Source organism: Diuraphis noxia, unplaced genomic scaffold, assembly GCF_037042655.1.
Source record: "Diuraphis noxia isolate RWA-SAM2 unplaced genomic scaffold, SU_Dnox_SAM2 contig0004, whole genome shotgun sequence".
Lineage (NCBI taxonomy): Eukaryota > Metazoa > Arthropoda > Insecta > Hemiptera > Aphididae > Diuraphis > Diuraphis noxia.
In genome coordinates, this window is record NW_028301714.1 from 72,510,124 (window position 1) to 72,535,386 (window position 25,263).

Genomic DNA, 25,263 nt, shown 5'->3' on the forward strand with positions numbered 1-25,263 from the left:
CGGATATTATTATCGTTATTAGGTAATAATATTATTATCTCTCGATAGCTGTACTTGTATATATAAATATCACAGAACTTTCCTGTGTATCATACATTTTTGTCTTTTCAATATTAAATGATAATTCGTTCGGTCGTATGAAACAGTTACGTTCAAACCACACCACGACAAGCCCGAATTTTATTGAATTTTTGCGACGTTCGTTTTATAATAAATATGGATAAGTTTTTAGAGTCACTCTAAATGGTGTAATACAAATTACCCAGGTAATTTATGAAATAAACTTTTTATTAATAAAATTTTTATTTTATACAATAGATACACATGTTGTATTTAAATATATTATATACGAATATATATTTGTATATACGGATGCCTTTTGTACTTTACCCGTAACATTCAATTTATAATAGCATTGTTTAGTTCGACGAATCGTTGCAGGATTAATAAATATAACGAACTTATGTCTAATTATTGCTGCATTCGGTTTATATGGTTTCGCGTACATTTTATATACATATATAGTAGGCATATTTAATAGATATATAAATTACCTACATTATTCTTATAACTATTTTATATACATTCAGGATCGGCGCTAGTGATCATTTTTTATGCGTAGGCAATAAACATAATACGATTCAATTTTTTCCGTGCCTATATTATGATTATTGATCATTCTTTAACAATAACAAAAAAAGACGTGCACCGAGTGTATGGTTACACTTGTTCTTGTTTCAGTTCTAATGCCCATACATCTTGAGGCCACCCGGTCCTGCCTTTGCTTCGCTTATGGTGGTGTTGGTGTTCTTGCAGGTGTTGGTGGTCGTTGGTAGGATTCAAAGGGTTTCGGGCGATCATCGTCTACACGATAAAAAAATCAATTATATATGTTAGTGTGATTAAAAAGTATATAATTTTAATTTTTAATTTTTAATACTATTATAAATTTATAATATATACAATGCACGTATATATAAGTAATAGATAGGTACCCAATATAATAGTTTTTACTCTAAAAATGCGCTGGTTTTCCTTTAATATTTATGACGTTATAATCTTGATTTAGGAGGATGGATCAAACCCGAAACGAACAATTTTCCCACACGAACTTAGGTATTATTTATATACTATATTATATACCTAGTTCAGCACCGAAATAACGTATACAATTCGGTTTTGACTAACATATTCATTCGGTCATTCCCATTTTAACAGACTGTCTATGATCTATTTAGACCACAGGTATGGTTAAAAATGTTTTTTACAAGTATTTTTATAATATTAAAAATGTTAAAAACCAAGTATAAAAATACAATTATTTAATTTAAATATATCCATACAATAGGTATAAAGGTATAATAGATATATGAAGAATTGTATAATTTTTAATATTTTTTCACTTACATCTATATGGCTATACTTATATTATATAATATGTATTTTTATACTTGGTTTTTAACATTTTTAACATTTTTAACATTTTTAATATTTTTACCAACACAAAAGTGATTTATTTTTCATAAAATTCTACTAACTTAATATGTTTTAATGGAAAAGAAACAAAACAAAACAAAACAAAAAACAGTAAAAACATTTTTAACCATACCTGTGGTCAATAGATTATAGACAGTCCTAAGTCTGTTAAAATGGGAAGGAAAATGTGAGTATAGTGTAGTACTTACCACAAAATATTCAAGAACTAATGTTGTAGGTGCTATACAATAATTGAGGAACCAACTAATGTAGCAATTTTAAATTTGGGACCCAACTCTGATGCAGCCTAAAATCCAAACCCTGATAATAAGCATCAATATTTATTATTTAATAATATTTTGCTGTAACTTGCACACGACATTTATAATTATGTACTTAATGTGTTATACTGTTATGTATATAATAGCCGTAGTCGTTATAATAATAATTAATACATATATAGATATATATCGCCTTCAAAGTGTCACGTGTCTGACGTGTAAATAAATACACAATATCATACGATGCCGTCATTACATAATTATACTATTTATAGTTTATACTATAATAATATGGTATTATAATATGATAAGTGTATAGCATTTGAACACGGTTATGGTTTATAGTTGATTGCTGCGGTAATCGCATAATAAATATATCCCTCGCTAATCATAATGTTTAGGGTTCTGTGATATTGCAGGCTCGCCCATATATTATATTATTTAATTTAATTACACTGCAGCTGGCTGGGTCGGGTGAAGCGAACGTCGGTTGTCTACATTAAAAATGGCAATCGAATTTGAACGTAATGTGACAAGCTCGATAGCAGTTTAAAAGCGGCGTAATAATATTATATTATATAAACGGATTCGATTGTACATAAAACATTATATACGTATTATATAATAATGTAATATAGTCGGCCGCTTAAGAAATAATGTGTGTGACACAATATAAAATATATATGCATCGTTGAAAATTTATTGCATCTTCAATGAATTCGTGATATAAATTTGCAGGCGCATATAGGCGATTTCCTTGTGGACATTTTCGAGATTTGAATAAACATGACGCGTGTTTTTTAAATTTGGAATTGATTTTTAGGTTTTTTCCCACATCGTGCCGAGAGCCGAAAGACAAAAAAACGCTTAAAGATTGTAACGACATTTTTATCGTAAAAAGGTTTCCAAAAATTACGTTATGAATACGAATAAGTATGCCTATATTATGTAAGTAATCGTAAATCATTTCTCGTATAATGAATTTTGGTAATAAAATATTATAGGCTTTAGCTGGTATTATATACATATACAATGCTACTTAAACATAATATTATTATACTTCAGACAGATTTTATACGTATTATAATACTATATTATGATATATTATTTGGTTTCTAATAATTTTAAATAAAACTTAACGATTTCCCTATTAAATACAGTATACAAGGTTCTATCATTAATAATATTAAAACGATTAGAGAAATACGCCGAAAAAACTGTAGGTGAATACCAAAGTGGATTCAGAAAAGGAAGATCAACCACAGACCATAAAATGTAGTGAGACAATTAATGGAAAAGCATTATGAATACGCAAAAGACCTGCATATGGTGTTTGTGGACTATAAACAGGCCTATGATAGCGTGAACAGGGAAAAACTATGGGAGGTGCTCAAGACATTTGGGATCCCTTTGAAAATTATCAAAATGGTACAATTATGCAACAGTGAAACGTATAGTAAAGTAAAACTTGGGAATGAGGTGTCTATGGCTTTTGAAATCAAAAGTGGGCTAAGACAAGGGGATGCCATGTCACCCATATTATTTAACATGGCATTGGAAAGCGTGGTACGTGAAATGTCAAACGGAGATGCCTGGTCACCTCACAGAGGACTACTACTCGCATACGCAGATGACATAATAATCACTGGAAATACTAGAACAGAAGTCCAAATGAATCTGAAGAAATTAATGAAGGCAAGTAAAAATATGGGTCTTTTAGTAAATGAAGAGAAGACAAAATACATGGCAATAACAAGAAGATCAGAGGATAGCTCTAACCTTAAAGTAGAAAATAAGGAATTCGAACAAGTTAAAGAATTTAAGTACCTTGGTGTAACTCTAAACAACAAAAATATTATGCACGAAGAAATTAATGTGAGGCTGAATGCAGCAAATCGATGTTATTTTGCAATGGAGACGATATTTAAATCAAAATTGATATCAAAAAATGTCAAAGAAAAACTTTATATAAGTTACATAAGACCGGTATTGACGTATGCATGTACCACATGGGCCACAACTAAAGGTGATGAAGAAAAACTAAATAGATTTGAAAGGAAAATCTTAAGAAGAATACATGGTCCAGTATTTAATACCGAAACCCAACAATGGGAATTAAGATCGAATGCACAACTCAAGAACCTATACAAAAGAGAAAATATTGTACAATACATTAAAAGTATAAGAATGCAATGGGCTGGACATGCGTGGCGTGCGGAAGGATGCCTGATAAAGGAAATAATGACTTGGTCGCCAACAGGGAAAAGACCAAGGGGAAGACCCCGAAGAAGATGGATAGACAGCGTAAATGAAATATGGAATGCGGTAGGCCAAGAAATTAGGACGAATTGGCAAATCATAGCGCAAGATAGAGAGAAATGGAAGGAGATAGTTTTGGCGGTAAAGATCCTCAATGGATCGTAAAGCCGGAAAAAAAAACTTAACGATTTTATACTAATTATTATCACATAAAATTACGATATTTAACATTGTATTTCTAATATTATACAATTCACAAAATGACAAATATTTTTGCCTCCATCCGCCCATCACCACAACTTAAATTGCGTATAACCTGCATAATATAATAAGTAGGTACAATTTTATGTTATATAATAGTTGTCTAAATTTTTATTGTTTGTTTGTTTGATATTTATTTTATTAATCTTGTAACGCCGCGTGTCCTACGTGAACGCGACGAGTGCAGCGAGTGCGAACGAATTCTATCCTGACCATGCTGTTCCTTTTTCGCGTCGCGACGCGATGCACTCGAAATACAAGCTGTTTTGTTTTTCGCGTTCACGTAAGACATAGCGTAAGCCATATGGAATTCAACAAAAAGTCTATATTTGAAAAATTTAATTTTTTATTTCATACAATTGTTTTGATTTATATGTTTTGTATTTAATTTATTTACCCATTAATTAATTTTATGATAAGTATACGATTAAATAATAGATACCTGGTCAGTTTAATTATTGATCTAAATTTGTAATCAGAAAATTAGAACTAATGTCTCCTAAAATGATACAATTAATAGTAAAATATATAAATTAAGTTTTATTTTTCCGTGATTCTCTATATATTGTGATGTACTGATGTAGTAGATATACATACCTGCTGGTGTTGGGTCTTATCGGCCTGCACGACGTGTATCGTCTGCAACGATCGCTTGGAAGTGTGCGCGGACAGGTCGGCTTTGAAACCGTCCGTGTCCGGGTCGTCGCTGTCCAGCACGGTCATCAGGTAACCAATGTAGGACGTGGCCAGCCGGAGCGTTTTGATTTTCGACAGTTTAGTGTCGGACGGCACGTTGGGTATGCAGTCCCGGAGGTCGGAGAACGCGTTGTTGATGCTCTGCGTGCGCCGCCGTTCTTTCTTGTTGGCTGTGTTCCTACGTTTGACGACGCGCACTACCGGCGCCGCCGCCGCCGGCATCAGAGGTGTTGGAGCAGACACTGAAGAACTGCACTGTTGCTGCATCAGATGCTGTTGCTGTTGCAGCAGCTGTTGTCGCCGTTGAAATTGCAGTTGCTGATTTTGCTGCTGCGGCTGAAGCTGCAGTCGTTTATTGTTGTCATCATCGTCGTTTGCTAATTCATCGTCATCGTTATCGTTGTCGTCGTCGTCGCCAGCGGCGGAGGCGTTGTTGTTGCTTTGTTGAGCAGGACGGTACTGTAAAAGGAAACGGTTTAATAAATTATGATATTGTTTTTGATACCTGCAGCGTATATGGTAGTGGGTTGTTATAAATAACCAACTTCTATTTCAATGATTGGTTAAAAACAGATTGAGTAAATTTCAGTTATTTCTAGTGATGGGCACTATTCAAATGTTTTTTACATAATCGCCATTAGTAATTTTTAAATAAAACTATCAAATAGGCTATCGAATAGTTCGGTTTACTATTTATACTTATTTAATTTACTATTTAATATTATATTAAATCACTATTAGCAGGCTGTATTACCCGATCTCACCAGAATTGAATTTAACCTATCTTTCTATCGTTTTCCATTTTGATCCAGTTGAAAATTTAAACATGAATAGAAATCACAAACACAATAAATTGTTACAATGATTAATTATATTATTTTATATTTCTTAATTCCAGACATATTTGATATAAGCACAAAAAAATGGCGTCGGATTCAATGAATGATTAAAATCCAAATTAGATCCAATATCAGTAACATTGGCATTCGCCTTCATCATGATGTGCTTATACATCAAAAATATGTATACAGAATTTAAAAAATAAATCATAAAAGTAATCATGATAATTTTGTACATAATTATCTACTTATTTGATTTTAAAATGTTTGTCTTAAAAAATATATATATATATATATTTGTAAAAATTTGTATACCTATACCATATATTAATTATTTATACTATAATTAAATAGAAATATAATCTGTAACTAAAGGCGATAATTTAAAATTTAAATAAACTCGATTTTTATCAGTAAAAACTAAATGCATGTGTGACTATTATTCGAGCCACTCTATATTTATTTATTTATTTATTTGTTAACGGGCTGGGCCCTATACAACAGTTTAACATAATACAATAATATATAATTTAAATAATTAATACAATGACACAATTAAATTTATATAAGATAATAACTACAGAATAATAAGTATAATAATGATAATAAAAAAATTAAAAATAAAAAAAAATATATAATAATAAAATGTATCAGTTTTGGTGAACGGTGCTCTCATTGGCCAGCCGCATTATGCGGTCTAACGGATTATTTCTGCCATAGTTGGTAGTGTGCCCAGGAACAACGAAAGGAGCATGGTATCTAGTAGTCGACGGGATGGAACTTTGAAATTGACTAACGAGAGAAGTGAGGGAGCATCTATACGACCATCAACCAGTTTATTTAGAAACTCTATGTTAGCGTTAACTCACCTGTCAGCCAGTGAAATGAGGCTGAGTTCCTGCATAACTAAGAAATAGTCGTGGGGAGGATGATTTATTTTTAAGACAATTTTTATATATGACTATCTCAGCCTATTATAGGGGTTGAAAAAACAACTAATAAAGATTTTCAGTGTCTCGAGGAGTCCATTGATATAATTTCTGTTGAAAAGTAGTTATTGAGTCTATAGAGTACAAACGAAGTAACATCAGTTTTTATATATTTGTATAATATATATTATGATGTATATTCTGCATAACATAATTACCCTATAGTTATGACTTTTAAAGTTCAAGTAAAATCTATTAATGTATTAGCTAACCTTTGCGCCTATAAGATTGAGTTTCAGTAAAGAAAGAACTATTATACATACCGCTGAAAATGTAAATAGAATTAATATACTTAATGAACTCAATATTATTATTAATACTAACAAAATAATGACTTATACCTTTTCGTAGATGATATTATGGTAAAATAATTCATATCTCAAGGACTTACACCTATATGTACGACAGAACTGTTAATTTAATATTATGTCGTTCATGCAAGATTCAAATAGTAACTATATTGTAAAGTATTTATTTAGACTTATACTGTGCTTGAGTTGTTGAGTTATTGAAATACCCGGACTATTAGGAATATTCATATTGGCGATTGGCCCCTTCCAATAATTCAAGAGTTGGAATTAAATTAATAGTTAAAAGCCGCTATGAGAATAGTAAACCGTACGTAATAAGAGACAAAAACTGAATATAAACTGTGGGTCTTCGTATTTATTATAAATAGAATCCTGCTTATTCCTGCATATTAATTTATCTTTATTAAAAAAAAAGTTTGTGCAGTAATAACCGCACACATTTCAACGCGCGAGAAGATCGAATATTTAAAAAAAAAACCTTTTTTGATGACCGATATATATCTGCAGTTCACTCATAACGAGCTTTAAATTTGTGTTTATTAGTTATCAGTGTTTTTGATTCGAAAATAATATGATATCCGCCATTATAGTAAATAAGTTAGTCCACGAAAATATATATTGAAATTGAGTGTACTGAGCGTCCAAGCGCATGTGGGAGTGAGTATACTATTACAATATTACCTTTATGTATTTATAAAATAATTAAAACTATACAACTAACTGAAAATTCTGAGTTTTTTCCAAGTAGGTTAGCACCTTTCCGGGGTCGGGTACCGCATGCATATTATGTTTATAATATAATATATATATATATATAGTGTAGCGTGTAACATTGCAACGGCGTGGAATACACTACACGTGTTGGAGTAGGTACCTATATTATATGTAATCATAAATCCAAACCCATTAAATAAAATCCCAAGTGCTCGACCTAACCAATAAAGTCAAAGAAAAAAAACAACCACGGATATTTATAAGTTGACCTAAAATTTTTTTTGCAGCTTTAATCACAGCCATTTCAAAATCAATATTTAAAAACGTTGGGTCGGGGTATAAATCTCAATCTTTACAAATGTTCAGTATTATCGAAAACATACTTTTGTAAGACGATCTTGTTTTATTCTGCATTAAAATGAATAAAGACGAAACATATACACTATTCAATTCTATTCGTATGACATACAGCTGTAGAAATGGTTTTGGAGCTAATTTGAAATTGCCCATCTAAGAACCAAGTATCGGCGTTAGTTAGTAATTGTAATTCGTTATCTGTACCGAAAACTAAACTAAAATTCTTTCTTCTGCGTCAGTACCATTATCATGCAACAACAGATTTTCATTTTCAAACAAAGCCCATTCATCTTAAAAATATATTTTATTTATTTAAAAATGTTATAAAAATATATAGGAACACCTATACCTAATGTACAGAGTGTATCAAGTCTTCAACCGATAGCAAAAATTTATATTTATTTTATTAAATGAAAATATAAGGGTGAAATTAAGTAAAATATATTTTTAAAATAGGTAAGTTTTATTAATCAGTCAAACCTATTTGATTTATACATAGTATAATTCACCTTCAACTTTAAGGGTTTTCAAATCATTACAGTTGCCGTCGTTTGGATTATTTTCACTCCTTTTGTTTCTTAAACAACGTTTTATTGAATTTTCACATGATAATTCCTAATTTTATTTATAGGTTTTCACGCCAAACTAACGTATATTAGATATAACACAAAACTAATATATTATACAGAGTGGTTACTGGTTATATTATACCCAAGTTTTATTTTAAATATTCGAAATTGTATATTTCATTAGTATTATAAACTTTTTTTGCCACAAGACTTTTTTTCCCCCGAGTCTTTTTTTCCGCCAGACTTTTTTCTGTTCCCCAGGTTAATAGCGTCAAACGTTTAACAAAGAAGACATTAACAGCAACTATAAGGCAAATGTTAAGAACAATTTTTGAGGATGATATTTTGCAAAAGTACAGCTTTGTTGGACAGAAAAAAAAAGATTTTTTCATCTTTAGGTTCAAGCTCTATAATTATTGGTAAGAAATATACTTGATAGTTTTTTCCTTTTGTAACCAATTGTACATTTTTTGTTAAATGAAAATTGTTTTGAACATTTATTTGATATAATTAAATTGAATACAATATAATATTTGTACTAGGATATATTAGCCTAGTTATATATGTATATTAACAGATATATATTATATATCATGTCTGTCAATGACTACATTATTAATATTTATTATTTTATTAATATATAATTATATGTGTTGTTTTCCAAATTAGAAACTTTCAGAAAAGTTAAGGCATTCGAAAATGCAACAAATGCTGAAATTGAAGCACCAATGAAAGTTTACTTGGCTGGAGCAGCATTTAGAAAAAAAAAAACTATTATAGTGCAATTGCTAAGAAATTTATAATATTATATTATGTACGCTGCATTTTTAGTTGCGTTTTAATAAAGACATTAGCATAATTATATTATGTCACGTAGTTTTTTTAATTTTACTACTTACCTAACTTTTGTCCATCTATCCATTTATATTATTTTGTGTAGATGTATAATAACTATATTGTTAACTCTACCACATAGCGTGGCCTGTCACTGATAGCTCCCTTGTCTGGGGGGGGGGGGATATAATATTAATTAGGTAGTAGTCAGTTGTTCGCGAAGAGTGGTGGTCTCCTGCGCTGTCTTGCGAGGTACCGTATCCGCGTACCACTGTCTCTTTTGTTTGAATAAAAGTGATTTGTTAGAGCAATAGTTATTGTTTTAGTTTTTTTGTTCTTTTATAAATAAACACAACTGCTTCCTTGGGAAGAAGTTAACATACATTTCTCAGAAGTGGGATTTGATTCGAAGGACGCAGTGTGACGTGTGTTGTGAGGGACCTGGACTTGTTCACCAGAGGTTGTGCGGAAGCGACCACGTTTGTGTTAATAATGGGTCGTGCACTCTGGTGATCAGGTGGTGAAGCAACGGTCGCGGTGGGCGACGAGGGACCAACGTCGATCGAGGGCGATCGAAGGACGCAGTATGGTCGAATGTAAACATTCGTTAACTTGGGGATATAGCGTCATGGGTCTATGCGGGTCGGGTAGCTTAGTGGTAGAGCAATCGCAGCCCGGCAAGCGAGACACCCGAGTTCGATTCTCAATCCGGTGGTTAGATTTTTGACGTAATACCCCGGAAGAAGTTAACAGGATGTTTAAATTCGACCATCCTGCGTCCTCCGATCGCCCTCGATCGACGCTGGTCCCTCGTCGCCCACCGCGACCGTTTTTTCACCACCTGATCACCAGAGTACACGACACGTTAACACAAACGCGATCGCTTCCGCACAACCACTGGTGAACAAGTCCAGGTCCCTCACGGCTCACAACACACTTCACACTGCGTCTTTCGGATCAAATCCCACTTCTGATGTATGTTAACTTCTCCCGGGCAAATAACGTCAAAAATCTAGCCGCCGGACCGAGAATTGAACTCGGGTCTCTCGCTTGCAGGGCGATTGCTCTACCACTAAGCTACCCGACCCGCATAGACCCATGAGGCTAAATCCCCAAGTTAACGGATGTTTACAATATGATATCAAATAAGTAGTACATCATAAAAAGTAACTAATAAGAATAGGTAATGTATATAATATTATATAAAATGTGAATAGTGAATATATATTTCAATATCACAAATTAATATTAAAAAATTACATAATTTGTTATGTTTCATTATTATATATAAGTTGTCCTACAACTATTAGCTAATTTGAAAACTGGAAAATTGGATTCAAAAATATTTTTTTAGCTATAAAATAATATATTAAGTATATTTGAATAATACTTTTTAAATGTTAAAAAACCAAGGTTTATATTATTATACAATATGAAACGTTATAAAAATAATTAAACCCAGACCAAAAAATAATACTAAAATATTATTAAAACAATATTTTAATGGCGTTATAATCAAATTGTAATGATAAAAAAATATAAGTCATTACAAATGTAACTATATAATAATGTTATTATGTTATAATCTTTCTGTTTGGGATATATCGCATGGGTAAGGCTTCTCTCCCGTGTGTGTCCGCCGGTGCTTCATCAAACTACCACTTTCACTGAACGACTTTTCGCAAATATCGCATGGGTAAGGCTTCTCTCCCGTGTGTGTTCTCTGGTGTGTGGTCAAATTACCTACTTGATTGAACGACTTGCTGCATATATCGCATGGGTAAGGCTTCTCTCCCGTGTGTGTTCTCTGGTGTGTGGTCAAATGACTTACTTGATTGAACGACTTGCTGCATATATCACACTGGTAAAGTTTCTCTCCCGTGTGTGTCCGCCGGTGCTTCATCAAACTTTTATTTGTACTCATGACTTTTTGTGCATAAATCGCATGGATGAATTAATGATAACTACTAAACAGTAAACATATATGTTTTATTGTAAAATGTATGGTTAAGACTTTTTGTTATTAAAGCTTGTCGTTATCGCCAATTTTTCGAGCCAGAACTTCTTCGCTACCTAATCCTGGTATATGATACTTCGATATTTAAATAAAAGAACACACAGTGTGTTATCTAAATTAAAGTTATTTAAATAGTACATAATTCCAATCAAAAAATTTTTCAATTAAGTATCAACATATCAATTGTTCTATCAATAAATTTTTCTGAACCATTGCTAATGTTATTTCCGTATATTAATTTAATTTTAATCTGCAGACGAACGATTATTTTTTTATAAGACCATTTTTTTTATACATAATATTTTACATAGTGGTTAAATACGATTACTGTGTTACGTACCCTATCAATATTCAAAAGATAGTATTCATATTCATTTCTACTATGAGTGGTGATATAACTAAGTAGGCAATTAATATAAAATAACATACTGAGGTCATCGTAAAAAACGTAGATAATTAAACTATAAAAGCATTGTCACACGTCTCTTCTCGGAAAAAGTCTCTGTAACTAAGAAAGGATGTGAATCGAATAGAATAACCAATTACACCAGGAGACTCAAATTCTGCCTTGTGCCAGATTTCACCACCACCTACTCCTACGGACACGAGCATATATAAGGGAGACCACGAGCCACGACAAGAGCTCATCAGACGGTTAGGGACATTTAAGACACTTAGAGGCAAGTCGTAAAACCACTCATTGTCATTTAAAACAATATTTCAGAGTAAGGTCGTAACACCGCTCACCAACACTTTTATAGCATATAAACTGTATTTTTGTATCAATAGATATTATCTATTAATAACTTGTGAAAATAAAGACATTATTACATTCTAAACATCAGTATTTCATCTCTACATTGATGAATGAATCAACGTTCAGTCGGGACGTAACAACTGTTACGAATATTAAAAACCACTACAGAATAAATAGTTATATTTGTTCTAAAATTTTAGGTGACTTATTTGTATACCATAAAGTTAAAAATTGAATCATCCAGTCCATTTAAATAATATTTTGACGTGCATTTTCGATGTCAAGGCAAAGAATAAAACCATAATTTTAAAAATAATCTAGATGATTTTTCAAATTTAAATCACAATATTATATTTCATAATTTTTTGCATAAACTTTTATAGTTTCATCATTATTAATGACATCTATATAAAATGTCATAATTGGGTGGCTGTTTTTTCATGTAATTTTCGAGTTACGAAGTATATATATTTAGCACATATGCTTATTGTAACTCTGAATTACAAATTGTATATCTTCAATAAAAAGCTAAAACACATAAAACAATAACATAAATATAATTCATTCTAAACTACAAATAAAAAGTACAGTTGCATTTAACTATATTATACGCGTCTGTACTTATACTCAATTAATTTCAATTATTCCCATTGTTAAAATATTGTTAACTTACGGAATTCGGATCCGGTGAAAAATATAAACAAATAATTCATTATGAACTTCAATACGTTACGATATCATACAATATATTGATTAAACTAATTCACCAGAGTAAAATGTATTACCGTCACGCTGAAACAATAATAATTATAATATAATATGTTTAGCGCATTTTTTTTTTCGTGATTTTTACACATGTTGTCAAAATTCAAACTTTGAATGCTTGTAAAAAAAAATTGTGCTAATATATTTCTTTTATTTTTCACCTACTATTTAAAAAAATATGTTAGGAGCCTTATATACAATTTTAAATTCTAAGATATAAAAGGAAAATTTTTAATGAATTTCTAGCATAAAATAATTTACGAATTTTCGTGATTTTTACATAATATAGCCTTGTAATAAATTTTCAAGCTTTTCTACCGAACACATAAATTTTTATCGATATTTATAGAAAAAAAAACTAAAAAAGTTGAAAAATTAAAATGTCAGTAAACAGCTCAAAACAAATCTAAAAATTTTGAAAATTTTATAAAATATAGAAAATGCCTATATAAACATTCAGTGAAAATTTCAAGTATCTGCGGTTAGGTATTTGTTTTAGAGTTACACCAAAATAAATAAATCGCTAAAAGTGAAAATCCAATGTTGTAAAAATTTAAATTTCAAATGCTCATAAAAATTTAATTTGGTATATAACGACGCTATGACACAGATAAAGTTCTTACCTATGTGTTGTGAAATTTTGAAAATTATATTATAAATATTGAGGGAGAAAAGTTGTCCCGCGCTAAACCGATTTTGCTGTTATTCGTTTGTAAGACGGAGACAACACATACGGGTGAAGCGTGCTCTTAAGGTTACTAGCTAAGCAAGGAACTCGTGTCAGTTTCTTATTAAAACGAGCGGTTTAACTGGTATGAAAAATCGCAACCAGTTTGGATTAAATTTTTCTGATTGAAAAATATTATTTATATAGTATTGTTTTTGCATTGTTTTAGCTTATAATTCAATATTGTAGAAATTGTTCCGTTTAGTGTTTAATTATTTCTTATAGATACGAGTTTTTGATTATAAATTCACCACTCCATTACACAACATAACATATTAATATATATTATGTTATTATGTCAGATCGAAAATCGTTATTCATTGATCGGCGCCTGCACACCGGCGAGATGATGGAAGCAAAAAAAACGGCCAGCGGCGACAGATGACCATTAACCAATAAGTAGTAGTAACGAAGAAAAATGAAACGGTTATCTGCTCACCATACTGTGTATACAAAATTATTTTGATGGACGGTCGTCGCTTCAGCTGAGCTAACGCCATGGTAGAAAACAGCGGATCGCGCGGTCTTATAATATTAAAATAATAAAATAAAAAGACGACGATACCACAATTAACACGCCTTTTATTTCGTGTTTAATCATATTTTTACCACTGATACCTATTAATTGTCCATTACATTATCGTAAGTAATATATCATCATATATCACGGATTTTGCAAATGGACTTTCAAAAAGTAGTTGACCAAACATTTCTCAGCACGATCCAGTGAGGGTCAAAACTTGCGCGATCCTCGTCGGACACATTGTTTACGTTATTCACGAGTCACGACAAGTAAGTATGTCAACCGCGATATTTTTCGACGGACGACTTTGACACTTGCCACCGACAGCTTTACTGCTAGAATTATGCCCACCCGTTATTTTCAAATTACAATTTATTGCCGTACTTATAGAACATACCCATATACGTACTAAACTATTAAATAGGTACCTAGTACCTACTATTCAAATCGACGATTTTTCAATATAGTAACTATTATTACAAATATATTTATCTTTATTAAGCTCTGCAGCTACCTCTATACGTGTGAACTATAATTCCCGTAATATTACTGCAATGTATAATATTATGTATATATAATAGTTCTTTGACATTATGTAACAACAACAATTCAATTATTTTGATTTTAACGACTTTTTTTACACAATCGATTAATTTTATTTTTATTTTGAATGAGCTAAATTCAAGATTTGATTTGGAACAGAATTTTGTTGATTTTTAGATTTGGAATTCAATAAAAGGATAATAGGTAGCACTGTAGCAGCCCACTTATGAAGATATAATATTAAATGAGTGCGTACCTGTGGAGTGAGTGACTGTCGATCGAGTTGTGGCACAATGGTCGTGACGTACGGATCGCCGTAAGCGACAGCCACCGAGGCGGCCGTCACTGCGGAATTCATGTCGCAAACATCAGCCGCGTTGTTATTGTCGTATGCCGCCGGCTTTTCGTCGTAGCCCTGCAAGTGGACGAGCTGGTGGTAACCGCCGCTACCACCATCGTAGTAACCGACGTTGCCGTACTGCAGCAACGACTGCTGCTGTTGCTGTTGTTGATGACCGTAAATGCCACCGTAGTCGCAATTGGCCACAGCAGCCGCGGCTGCGGTTGCGGCCTGCAGCGCGGCCACTGACGACGGTCCGTAATTGTACGTAATGTCCTCGTACGATGTGGATTCATCGTCTACAAACGACGACGAAGACGACGCGGTGCTACCGATCGGGTGACCGACAACGCATGTCACCAGCTGCTGTTGTTCCGCACCCGGCATCCAGTAGGATGGCGCCGACGACGAAAGGTCCTGGACGACGTAACGCCCGTCGCCGAGCCCAGCCGACGACGATGGCGTGGCCGCTACACCGAGGGCCGTCGTCAATTCTTGCTTCACTGTAACACAAAAATATCGTTTTGTTCGTCATTTTTGATTTTTATGTACAAATATTTATTTGTATATAATATATGTTACCAAAAACTATTTATAAGATATTGTTATTTCATTTTATTTGACACATTTATGTACGTAAATTCATCTATTTACATGGTATATTTTATTTATTTTATAGTGAAAGTACCACTTTACAGTACCTAAATTCTTCTTTATGGAAGGCAACTTGTTTATTATAATTATGAATTTCCTTGCAGATGATCGGAGCCAACTGGTTTTTAATAATCATTTTAGTTATAATATAAGGCGGAAGGGAGGTAATTAGTATATTTTGGAAATGAACTATAGTAAATAAACCAGCCATAAATTATAGGTACCATATAATATAAAAATAAGAAATTCGCACCAAAATTAATATTTTTAACATCTCTAAAATCTTTTCAAACTCCTAAAATCCATTTATCTACAAACCTGGATAATTTTTATTTTACAAATTTAATGTGAAAATTAAGTCGGGTTTTCAATAATTAGTTGATTAAAAATAATTATTATAAACAAAATTAATAATTGTATTAAATATATAATACTACTATATAGACACTAATATACTTAACGTTTTTTTGGGAAAGGAATGAGCAAGGTTAGGTTTTTTTTATTGATATCCGAAAAATGTCTTTCTTATGATAGGTAGGGGAGAGCGGAGTTAGTTGTTACACTTTTGACTTATCGATTTTTTATAATTTTTCTTTTACTATGATCATAATTTTTGTGACACCATTCTACTTGGGTATCTTTTTATGAATGTAAAATAAAAAAAAATTAATTTTTAATACTAAAAAACCCCTGGTAAAGTCACTAAGTCAAAATATAACAACCTACCCCCGGGTGGGGTAAATTGTTATAGTCCAGGGGCACATTGTTACATTCTATATTTTGAAATATTATTACCCAAAATAAATAAGAAATCAACAGTAACAGTAATGATAAACATTTTATAATATAATATAATATAATATATTTATAATAACTAAATATAAATAAACAATTTTCCTTTTTATGAGTATTTATACTGATGTAGTCCTATTGAATACAAATAAATATAGGTAACTGCCTTATTTAAAAACAAAATATAAATAATTGTTAAAATAACATTGTTATAATTTATAATTAATATAATATAATATAATAAAATAAAGTATTATATTGTATAAGTTATATTAATAAGTAACAACATGCCCCTTGCGAAATGTAACAACGTGCCTCATATCGTTTTTTTTTCCATTATAATTTATTTATTCGAAATGGATTAATGAAATTGAATTCTATAGTTAGAATATGATGTAGTACTACATAATGAAGAATTATTAAATGACAAAATAATCTCACCTTGAATTTGTGCGTTGTAAAAAAAAACGCAAGTCGCGGAACAAAAGTTACTTTTGATAACAAATTACAGAAAAACGTTGTCAATTCAAAACACAGATAAAGTGTACTCGATATTATCACAGATTATATAAAACCAGATGGTGCACTCCCTCTATTCGGCCCATGCATAGATATATTACTCTATGGGCCCATGTAATTCTCAAAAATGCGAAAAATCAAAACCTACCTCAAATCAGTGTCACCACGGATAGGGAAAATAAGGCTTTATAAGAAATTATTGTTTATTAACTACACATCACTGACTTTTTTGACACTGTTCAGCCGTTGTACCACAGATTATATAAATATATATTTAAATATATAGTACCGAATTACTGTTATTGTTTTGCTGCTCATTGCTCAACGCACGCGGTATGCCGAGTGTGAATTTTTTTATTTATTAAACTTTTTATTTAATCTTCATAATTTATTTTTGCACCAATTATTTTATATTTATTTAATAATAAAGAAAATATTTTTCATATCTGATTCTGTAAGATACCCGATTTTTTATATCTGTAAAACTTAGTATAATATTTCACGTTAAACCATGCCCATTTAGTTAGCTTTTCGAATTATTTTTTGGACGTAAAATTTAAAAATTAAAAATCGGGCTTCTTTTACGGAATCTGTTTTTAATCTTCTCTACCCATAATTTTTTTTATTTATTTATCTTTTGTGTATTGAACTTGTGAAGAACATTATAATAAATGAGCTAATACTAGTAATACTCCTGCCACAGACCAAAATTTGTTTTTATTTTAAAAATAATGTATTTCCTCCTTGTCTTTGTGATGTACACAGTAAAATATTTTTAAATTGTGTAATAGAGTCACTATTTCTTGAAGTGTAAATAAAAATATCGAAAAAGAGAAAACAAATTTAGTATTCTGGAATAATATGCACAAAAAAATATTTTAAAAATTTAAAAAACACTTCTCAAAAAATGTTGGGGAAGTATTTGTGTGCTTAACATGAATATCTGTTAAAAGTTTTAAAATATACAAGTAGATTTGACAAACATAAGCCCCAAGATTATAACAGACTAATCCATATATTGAATTAAAGCTACGTAAAATTTTATATGATTTTTGGAATTCCATTAGCATTGAGCCATTGACGGCGTCAATTATATATAAATATATAAATATTTATAACCAGTAGAATCATATTATACCTAATATATATGTATACCTACTAAAGTGATAATTTAACAATATTATTAAATGAATACCCATACGGCCATACCCGTATAACTGAACGCAGTAACGTATATTATAATATTATAACATTTATAAGTTATAAGTTACAACTCATAATTTTGAATAAGTCAATATACATAATATCAATTATGCATCCGTATTTTTCTAAGAGAAATCATTACCAAAGTGGTTTAAAATTTTAAACTTCAATACTATTCAGTTTTTACGGGGAAAAAAATTTTTTAATGTAATTTTCATGGGGCGCATCGTGCATCTGCCCGGTTGCCCGGTAGGCCAGTACGGGCCTGATTGACGCTCAAAGTACATATAAATTATATATGATATAATATAATATTATTATGTATTAAATATTATTTGATACAATAATTAAAAAAATATGGTAAAAGTTGTTGTACATTAATTTATTTCTCTTATGTGACCCTACTGATTTGAGGTAGGTTCGTGTTATCAGTAAATCGAAGAAGTGCACCATCTGGTTTTATATAATCTGTGATATTATTACAAAACATATGTAATTAATGATAACGTAATTTTTTCGTCCAGTCTCCGCAGTGTTACCATAATTAGAAGTATAAAATATCTTCACTGTAACAACTAACCCGTGTAACAACAACTCCGCTCTCTCCTATACTCGTATTTGTATTTAAGTCAAGTAGGTTTGATCTGATTACTCATCTTTTAATTTTGATAGGTTTTTCTTGCAATATAATACAAAACACCGGTCTAATTAACTTCATCAACCTATATAATTACCCGAATATTAATAACAGTTATCGACGCCCCAACGTTTTATAAAAAAAATTACTCAAAACCCGAACAATTAATGGTTTTGACCGAAATTCCAAAATATTAATCCTGATAATAATATTATATACGCTACGGTAGTTAAATTCTTTGGAAATTTGAATTTTTCACTAAACGCTGCTGCTCAATGTTTTTATTTTAAGATTGGCGAGGTGGTTGAAGATTTAGGTAATTTTAGATTCTGAGCGAAGCAAGGAATGTATTGATTTTACAATTATGTGTTTTTCTTTTTTTATATCTGTCATCACGTTTTGGGGCAGTAAAAGCGCTTCGATTTTCGACTTCAGTACCTCCTTCGATCAGAAAGTGAATCTAGTTGGTACTTTAGGGAGTCAAAAGTAAAAAATATTTTTCTTAATAATTGGGATAAACAAACTAAAAATTAAGGAAAAAACGGGATTTTATAATTAAGCAATATTTAAATTAATATCAATAAAAATTTATTTGTTGTGTAGAATAGCTTGGAAATTTAATACAAGGCCCCTGAAATATTGAGCATTTAAATTTTGAATTTTGATAAAATACGTATAAATCACAAAAATTCGCATATTATTTTAAATTAGAAATTCATAAAAAATTATCTTTTTAAATCTAAGATTTGAAAATTTAATATAAGGCTTCCAACATATTGTTTCAATAGCAGTTGAAGAATAAGACATTTTTATAAGCATTCAAAGTTTGAATTTTGACAAAATACGTAAAAATCATGAAAATTCGCAAATTATTTTAAGTTAGAAATTCATAAGAAAATTGTCTTTTTAAATCTAAGATCTAAAAAAAGCGGGTAAGTCGTGTATGTCGCTCTGCTGTACAGTAGGTTACAAGTGGCCCGGGTTACTGTAATGAATAGAATTAAATTTGAATCCAATGATATTATAATATCATTGTATACGAAAAACGATTCTGAGCGAAGACGGTTTATCTGTCTAGGATATATTATAGATTATTAAAAATTTTCAAATCTTAGATTTAAAAAGAAAAATTTTTATGAATTTCTAGTTTGAAATAAAATGCGAATTTTCGTGATTTTTACATATGTTGTCAAAATTCAAACTTTGAATGCTTATAAAAAAAAATTGTGACTATGTATTTCTTTTATTTTTCAACTTCTATTGTAAAAATATGTTAGGAGCCTTGTATTAAATTTTCAAATCTTAGATATAAAAAGAAAATTTTTTATGAATTTCTAGCTTAAAATAATTTACGAATTTTCGTATAAAACTTTGAATGCTTAAAAAAAAAGTGACTATGTATTCCTTTTATTTTGCAACTACTATTGTAAAAATATGTTAGGAGCCTTGTATTAAATTTTCAAATCTTAGAATTAAAAAGGAAAACTTTTATGAATTTCTATCTAAGATAATTTGAACATTGCCGTAATTTTTACGTATTTAGTCAAAATTTGAACTTTAAATGCTTATAAAAAAAAATTGTGACTATATATTTCTATTATTTTTCAATTGCTATTGTAAAAATATATAATGAGCCTTGTATTAAATTTTCAAATCTTAGATATAAAAGGAAAATTTTTTATGAATTTCTAGCATAAAATAATTTACGAATTTTCGTGATTTTTACATAATATGTTGTAAAAATTCAAACTATGAATGCTTATAAAAAAAAATTGTGACTATGTATTTCTTTTATTTTTCAACTGCTATTGTAAAAATATGTTAGGAGCCTTGTATTAAATTTTCAAATCTTAGAATTAAAAAGAAAAACTTTTATGAATTTCTATCTAAGATAATTTGAACATTGCCGTAATTTTTACGTATTTAGTCAAAATTTGAACTTTAAATGCTTATAAAAAAAATCGTGCGTACGAATTTTTAATATTTTTTAATTTCTATTGTTACAATGTGTTAGAAGCCTTGTATTAAATTTTCAAGCTTTTCTACCGAACAAATAAATTTTTATCCATATTTATAGAAAAAAAAACTAAAAAAGTTGAAAAATTAAAATGTCAGTAAACAGCTCAAAACAAATCTAAAAATTTTGAAAATTTTATAAAATATAGAAAATGCCTATATAAACATTCAGTGAAAATTTCAAGTATCTGCGGTTAGGTATTTGTTTTAGAGTTACACCAAAATAAATAAATCGCTAAAAGTGAAAATCCAATGTTGTAAAAATTTAAATTTCAAATGCTCATAAAAATTTAATTTGAATTTCAGGTGGAATTTTTATTCGTGATAAAGATTGAAAAACTTGTAAGGAATCTTGTATTCAATTTTTAAATGTTAGATTTAAAAAGAAAATTTTTTAAGAATTTCTAGCTTAAAATAATTTGTGAATTTTCGTGATTTTTACGTATTTTGTCAAAATTCAAACTTTGAATGCTTATAAAAAAAAATTGTGACTATGAATTTCTTTTATTTTTCAACTGCTATTGTAACAATATGTTAAGAGTCTTGTATCAAATTTTCAAGCTTTTCTGCATAACAAATAAATTTTTATCGATATTAATTTTAAAAAAACTAATAATGATCGAAAATTTGAAATGCCTATGAATAGTTCAACTTAAATCGAAATTTTTTGAAAATTCCATGGTGGATAGAATATACTTATATTAACATTAGGTGAAAATTTCATGTATCTATGGTCATTTGTTTTAAAGTTACATCAAAAACCAAAATCGATTTTGTCGAAAAATGAGTGTGCGTAAAATTTCCCGTTTTCCCTTAATTTTTAGTTTGTTTTTCTCAATTATTTAGAAAAGTATTAAGATTTTTTTACTTTTGACCCCCCAAAGTACCAACTAGATTCACTTTCTGATCGAACGAGGTACTGAAGTCAAAAATCGAAGCATTTTTACTGCCCCAAAACGTGATGACAGACACAAAAAAAAAAAAAAAAAAAAAACACACATCATGGTAAAATCAATACATTCATCGCTCCGCTCAGAATCTAAAATTTAATACAAGATTCCTTACAAGTTTGTAAACCTTTATCTTAAAAAAAATATCCACTCGAAAGTTAAATTAAGTTTTTATGTGCATTTGAAATTTAAATTTTTACAACATTGGATTTTCACTAGATTCTCATTTAGCGATTTTCTTATTTTGGTGTAACTCTAATCAAATGACCGCAGATACTTGAAATTTTCACTGAATGATGATATATTCATTTTATATATTTTAATAAAATTTTCAAAATATTTTGATTTGTTTTGACCTGTTTACTGACATTTTAATTTTTCAACTTTTTTATTTTTTTTCTATTAATGTCTGCAATAAAATGTTATTGGTTGGGTCAAAAAGCTTGAAGATTTAATAAGACTTCCAACATATTTTTTTAATAGCAGTTGAAAAATATTAAAAATACATACGCACGATTTTTTTTTTTATAAGCATTTAAAGTTCAAATTTTGACTAAATACGTAAAAATTACGACAATGTTAAAATTATCCTAGATAGAAATTCATAAAAGTTTTTCTTTTTAAATCTAAGATTTGAAAATGTAATTCAAGATTCCTTATAAGTTTGTCTACCTTTATCAAAAAAAAAAAAAAAATGTCCACCGGAAAGTCAAATATTTTAATAAGTATTAATAACAAGTAATAATAATCTATAATATATCCTAGACAGATAAACTGTCTCCGCTCAGAATCGTTTTTCGTATACAATGATGTAATATATCATTGGATTCAAATTTAATTCCATCCATTACAGTAACCAACTTGTAACCTACTGTACAGCAGAGCGACATCCACGACTTACCCGCTTTTTAAGATTAATAATAAGTATAGTACCTATTAATTGTTTTATTTATAATTTATCTAATGGAATTATCAGAATATTTTAATTGAATAGCTATTTAACAAATAAAAATAAAAGAAACAGTGTATCATATGATACCTGCAGGTATATTTCTATTTTTAATGCATTTTTAAACACACGTACTATATTTAATACTTCAACTGTCCGCATTTTTTAAGCTAATTGCATTCTAGTACTCTCAACAACTCACTACACAACGTCGCCATCGTTTATTTATCAAAATAACAATTAATAATATACCTATAACGATATATTGCACAAAATTACAAATTACTTTAACAATTTGAAATATTTTCAGGCAGTGAGGGACTATATACTTTCCATCAGTGGCGTGCTGAACAGCTATTTTTTGAGGCAACTGCCTCAAGGAAAATACTGGTGGGTGGGTGGATGGGTTACTATAGGTGTGCAACTGGTCAACTGGGCACTAGTTTGATCATACATTTTAAATATCATATGAACGTATACAATTTTTTATTAAATGAAAAACCTAATGGTTGTAGGGTGGGTGTCAAATTGTATAGTTTGCCTCAAGTCTAAAAAATGTTCTGCACGCCACTGCTTTCCATAGTGATCGCTATTAGTGTGTATGTGTCCCATATACACTATTTTCTAATATTGCAGTTTGTGTGAATTTACTCTAAAAGTAAATTTAAATTAATGTTTATACTCGTAACTCGTATGCTTTATGTTCGACGGAACAAACATAGGTATACCTATAATATTATATTTCTAGAGATTCCTATTGCTATATAGTATATAGAGATATTTGTTATAGACTTTTACAATTATGCTAAAATGTATAATTCGCAAACGGAATGTTAATTGTTTATTAAATTATAAAAAAAAACATGTTCAACTGTTCATGAATGAATTACAACTAAATAGTATATACTTTTAAAGAACTTGCACACATTTTGGTAGATGTAGGAAACTATGTCACTTGTTTTTTATTAGTTTGCAATGTTTGCATGCATATATGTATATTATGATGACGCACGTGTCGTGTTCGATAAAAAAATTTGGTTGCTCACCTGAATAATTCGGTTGATAGTGTCGAGAAGAATAGTTGATTATATCACTCGCCATGTCACGCGGACGCGAAGATCAGCACAGTTTTTTACTAGGAGACACGGATTTTACACAAACGGGGAAACTATTCTACGACTTTAAAATGACTATAATGACACCAAAGTCCCGAAGAAAAAATTGATTTTGAGTGACTTCTTCGGAGTTTTGGCGTGCGATCGTGATGTACAACACTCGTCGTATATTATAGTCGGACCCGAATGTTTCTGCAACTGCAACGAATAATACCACTGATCCCTGGCCAAACGCAGGAGTGCGGGACACTTGTTTCAGCTCGTACAAGTCCCGCCCATTCGTTTCCAAGGGGCGTTCGTCGATATCTTTATTATATATATGGTATACATAATGCCTCACTCATATACAAACGCCCGTTTATATGTACATATTATGGTATACAAGTCGACCATAATATATTATGGTCGACCTATACGTCGCGTGTCAAAATAATAAAAAATATTAGACAGGGATGAGTAATTAGTATAATTTTATGACTGCCTTTAATGCATGTATAGATACGTACAGATATTATATAGAATATAATGTATAAATAATAGCTGTTGTATAATACTGTATAACTGCAGTGCACTCAATATTCTTATGTGAGTTCTTTTTTTGCTTCTTCTCGAGTCATCATCAGCGATCAGCTAGCTATTACACGTTATGTATATATTTAATACAATTTGTGGGTGCTATATATACGCTCGACTACATAATGTATAATATACCAGGGTGAGTCACTTAGCATAATTATGTTCATTCCCATTTTTCCTTTAATTCTATATATGCTGCAATAATTGAATAATTCAAATGCTGATATTTAGAATTTGTATATTATATACAGCGTATATAGGTATTATACATTTATACCTATACTTATATATTATATACAGTGTTATTATATTATACGATTATTACTAAGTTACTATTATAGTATTATGTGTTAGACATAAATATACAACTTATAACTGATCGGCCGGAAACCTGCACTTGATTGACGCAGTATATATATTATTCTATATAAATATTATTCTACTCTGCAGTAATAAACAAATGCACGTCGTATATACTTATACACTATGCACTGCAAGATTCACATTTGTATAGTATTTACTTATTTTTGTAAAACTAAGTTAGTTGGCTGCTGTAGAGAATATGAATCTAAGTCTATATATTATACTATTATA

At 30.1% G+C, this 25,263-nt stretch overlaps 1 protein-coding gene and 1 non-coding gene across 2 annotated transcripts; both read right to left on the minus strand.

Moving 5' to 3' along the window:
• Nucleotides 1-270: 270 nt before the first annotated feature.
• On the minus strand, nt 271-24,300 carry LOC107163027 (uncharacterized). The gene is made up of 4 exons (XM_089227842.1): nt 24,025-24,300; nt 15,175-15,761; nt 4,875-5,432; nt 271-864 (listed from the first exon to the last, which is right to left on the minus strand). Exons 1-4 carry the CDS (start codon nt 24,077-24,079, stop codon nt 721-723), a joined length of 1,344 nt encoding a protein of 447 aa, XP_089083968.1. The 5' UTR covers nt 24,080-24,300; the 3' UTR covers nt 271-720.
• Nucleotides 10,601-10,673, minus strand: TRNAA-UGC (transfer RNA alanine (anticodon UGC)). Its single transcript has one exon. It is a non-coding gene; the product is annotated as a tRNA-Ala (tRNA).
• Nucleotides 24,301-25,263: the final 963 nt, after the last annotated feature.